The sequence below is a fragment of the Megascapheus bottae genome, chromosome 2 (assembly GCF_031878675.1).
Source record: "Megascapheus bottae isolate mThoBot1 chromosome 2, mThoBot2.hap1, whole genome shotgun sequence".
Classification (NCBI taxonomy): domain Eukaryota; kingdom Metazoa; phylum Chordata; class Mammalia; order Rodentia; family Geomyidae; genus Megascapheus; species Megascapheus bottae.
Genome location: NC_143510.1, coordinates 97058256 through 97061568, shown reverse-complemented (window position 1 = coordinate 97061568; position 3313 = coordinate 97058256). Strand labels below are relative to the sequence as shown.

The 3313-nt window shown below is 54.1% G+C and overlaps 1 protein-coding gene across 1 annotated transcript; it reads right to left on the bottom strand.

Moving 5' to 3' along the window:
* Positions 1-1719: 1719 nt before the first annotated feature.
* Adm2 (adrenomedullin 2) lies at positions 1720-3313 on the bottom strand. Its single transcript, XM_090318437.1, has 2 exons — positions 3007-3313; positions 1720-2425 (listed from the first exon to the last, which is right to left on the bottom strand). Exons 1-2 carry the CDS (start codon positions 3111-3113, stop codon positions 2071-2073), a joined length of 462 nt encoding a protein of 153 aa, XP_090174563.1. The 5' UTR covers positions 3114-3313; the 3' UTR covers positions 1720-2070.

Below are 3313 nucleotides of genomic sequence, written 5' to 3'. Positions count from 1 at the left end.
TAGGGCTGCCTCCTGAGTAGGCGCAGTGAAGTGCCTCCACCAGTGTGACAGAGAGGAAAATGCTGGTAAGCATGGCAAACCAAGTGCTACGTGAGTGCTTGCAAGCCTTTCTGGGCCGGGATTGTGGCGTAGTGGTAGAGTACTTGCCTAGCATACACAAAGACCTGAGCTCGATTCCTCGGTATCACATAAACAGAAAAATCCAAAAGTGGCATTGTGGCTCAAGAAAGTCCAAGGACAGTGTTCAGGCCCTGAGTTCAAGCCTCGGCTTGGAAAACAAAACAAAACAAAAACAACAAAAACAAAAAAGAAACAAACAAAAAAGCAAAACAAAAAAACAAGCCTACCAGCAAATACAGACAAGTCTGAAGTTTGGGTGACACAGTTGCCATAGCATGTGCAAAGGTCTTATCGGTTGCACAGCTCTGCTGCCAGGCTGTGTTTCCTCCCTTCATTGCTGTATGAGGCCTGGCTGCCTTCACAGGGCCCTTGGCTAGGGAATGGGAGTAAACCTGGCAGCCCTGCTGCCCACTCTTGATGGCTCCACCCAGGGGCTGTGCATGTTTGGATGCTAGTTCCCTTTCAGTGGTCCTCCGCTCCACCACATACACACACTTTTTGTCTCTTTATTTTCATGCCATTACTGGGGCTTGAACTCAGGTCCTCATGTTCTTTCTTGGCTCCTAGAGCTTGACCTCAGGCCTGGACACTGTCCCTAAACATTTTTGCTCAAGGCTAGTACTCCATCACCTGAGTTTCAGCTTCGCTTTCAGCCCTTTTTTATTTGGACAGGGTCTCAGTATAGAACTAGGTAAACTAGGTTGACCTGAAACTTGCTGGCTAGCCAAGCTGACCTTGAAACTCATCATTTTCCTACCGGAACCTTCCAAGTAGGGTTTCAAGCATATGCCACTATGCTGACCTGGGGCTGCGTCTTTTTTTTTTTTAAATATCAGTCACGGGGCAGGGATTTTGGCCTACTGGTAGAGTGCTTTCCTATCATGCACGAAGACCGGGGTTCGATTCCATGGTACCACATAAATAGAAAAAGCCAGAAGTGGTGCTGTGGCTCAAGTGGTAGAGCACTAGCCTTGAGAAAGCCCAAGGACAGTGCTCAGGCCCACAGTTTGAGTCCCAGACTGGGAAAAAAATAAAAAATAAAAAAATAAATAAATATTGGTCATGGGGCTTGAACTCTGGGCCTGGGTATTGTCCCTGAGCTCTTCAGCTCAAGGCTACTGACCTACCCCTTGAGCAACAGTGTCACTTCTGGTTTTCTGGCGGTTAATTGGAGCCTCCTGAGTAGCTAGGATTACAGGCATGAGCCACCCTGCCCGGCTCTTAGGGATGAGTCTTAATGGACCTAAGTTAGGAAGAAGTCTCTCTGCTCTGCCCTAGAATGCCCCTGAAGCCCTATGCTTTCTCCGCAGCTGCCCGAAAGAGATTTTGGTGGGGTTTCTATCATCATTGTGTCCTGTATTCCAGGATTGCCGATTCAAATTGTGGAGGTTTCCTTCCTCCTCTTAACTCCAGGAACAACGACATCACAACCTTCCTTGTCACCCTTCCTATTTCAGGTCACAGGCAGAGACAGTCTGTGGCCCCCAGAGGAGGCCTACACACAGAGGGCAAACCACACAGGAGAGCAGCAAAAATTGGGACCATGGTTGGCTTAATTCCTAGTAGGCGAGGGAGCCACGTAGAGCCAGTTCACCTCTGTCCTGCTTGTTCCCCGATGGACCTGTGCATTCATAACTCTGGCTTCTGATCTGCCTGCTGACCAGACCCTTCCCCACAAACGCGTTTTGGCATCGGATGCTCAGTCACCCTCCACACCTGTTCCTGGATGTGCATAGTTCTACGCGTGCAGGTGCTGTGTGTGAACTCACTAGGTCTACACAGAGTGGGCTTATGTATCCAGTGTGGTGTGGATACAGGTGCTGCAGGACTTACTGCTTGTAGGAGCACTAGGGGATGGGGCCTGGGCAGGGGGTCCCAGCTGCAGCTCTGAGATCAGGGTATGGCACTCCAGCTGGGGTGGGATGGGAAGAGGTGTGACCAGAATCCATTTCAGCCATAGCTGTGGGGACTGTTGGGGTCCACAGGTGCTGAATTCCGGCGGCCAGCCGGCCCGACAAGCTGCCACAAACGATGGCTGAGATTCTGTACCTGGCAGGTGCCCAGCACACAGCCTACTCTTAGGAGCTGGGCCTGGGGCCTTCGGGGTCCCAAGAGTCTCTGTGGGACCAAATGTCTCTGCCGACGTGCGTGGTGTGAGTCTCCATGTTTGAGAGGTCGACCCGTGGTGGGAGGCGGGCTGACACTCCTCTGCAGCTTGGGGGCTTGGCGAAGCTTCCGGAACATAGGTTGAAGGGCAGGTTGCCTCGGTAGTAGGTCACTGGAAAGAGTCCAGGCTGGGGGCTGCCTGCAGAGGGAAAGGGGGATGCAAACCCAGTGAGTCAACCAATCAGACCACAAACTCACCCACTTCCCCTCTACCCAGGCCTGAGGCCACTGTAGGGAAAGCCCATAACTTCCCCAAAGCCTGGCATAGGTCCATTGGAAGTTCACAGTATTGTCCCCTCGCAAAAAAAAAAAATATGGTTCAATGTCAGGGGAAGCCCACCACTCCTTCTGAGCTCCGCCCTGGAAGCTCGGCCTCGGCTGTCTTTTAGACCCGTCCCCGGCTCTCATTAACGGCACCTCCTAGGGCACCCTAAGCACTGTGGCCCACTACTCTCAGGACTCAGAATGGCCCCCCAAGCCTTTCCTGGAGAGGCCAGTGGACCCCAGGATGCTCCAGCCTCCTCTGCCCCAGCAGGCCCTTGTGCTTGACGGTTGCTCTGTCGATGTGTGCGTGGGGAAAAAGAGACAACTGGACTAAGAAGAAGTTAAGGAAGAGAACCCTTGCCCAGTCCAGGCAATCTCGCAGGTGGGAGGTTGGCCTCAGTGTGTGGGATAAGCCAACGAGAGGGAGGAAGGGTGGTAAGGCTGCTGGGCACTCACCTGGGTGGTGTGGACGGTGGGTCCCGGCCCACGAGTCCTGACAGCACGCAGGGCAGTTGCAGGTAGAGGCTGATGCAACCCAGGGTGAGTGTCAGGAGCCAGGCCATGGCGGGCGGGGCTGCAGAAGGGCAGGTGGGGAAGCTGGCAGAGGGGGCAGCCTTAAACTCCCCCCACACCCTGGGGAAGCGCTCTGCAATCCAGGCGGCCGGCAGGGGTCCAGGTGATCCGCGGGGGTCCTGGCGGCTGCCCGGGATGGTAGGGGGCGCACCGTCTCGGGCCAGCAGGCAGGTCTCTGAGTCTGTTGGAC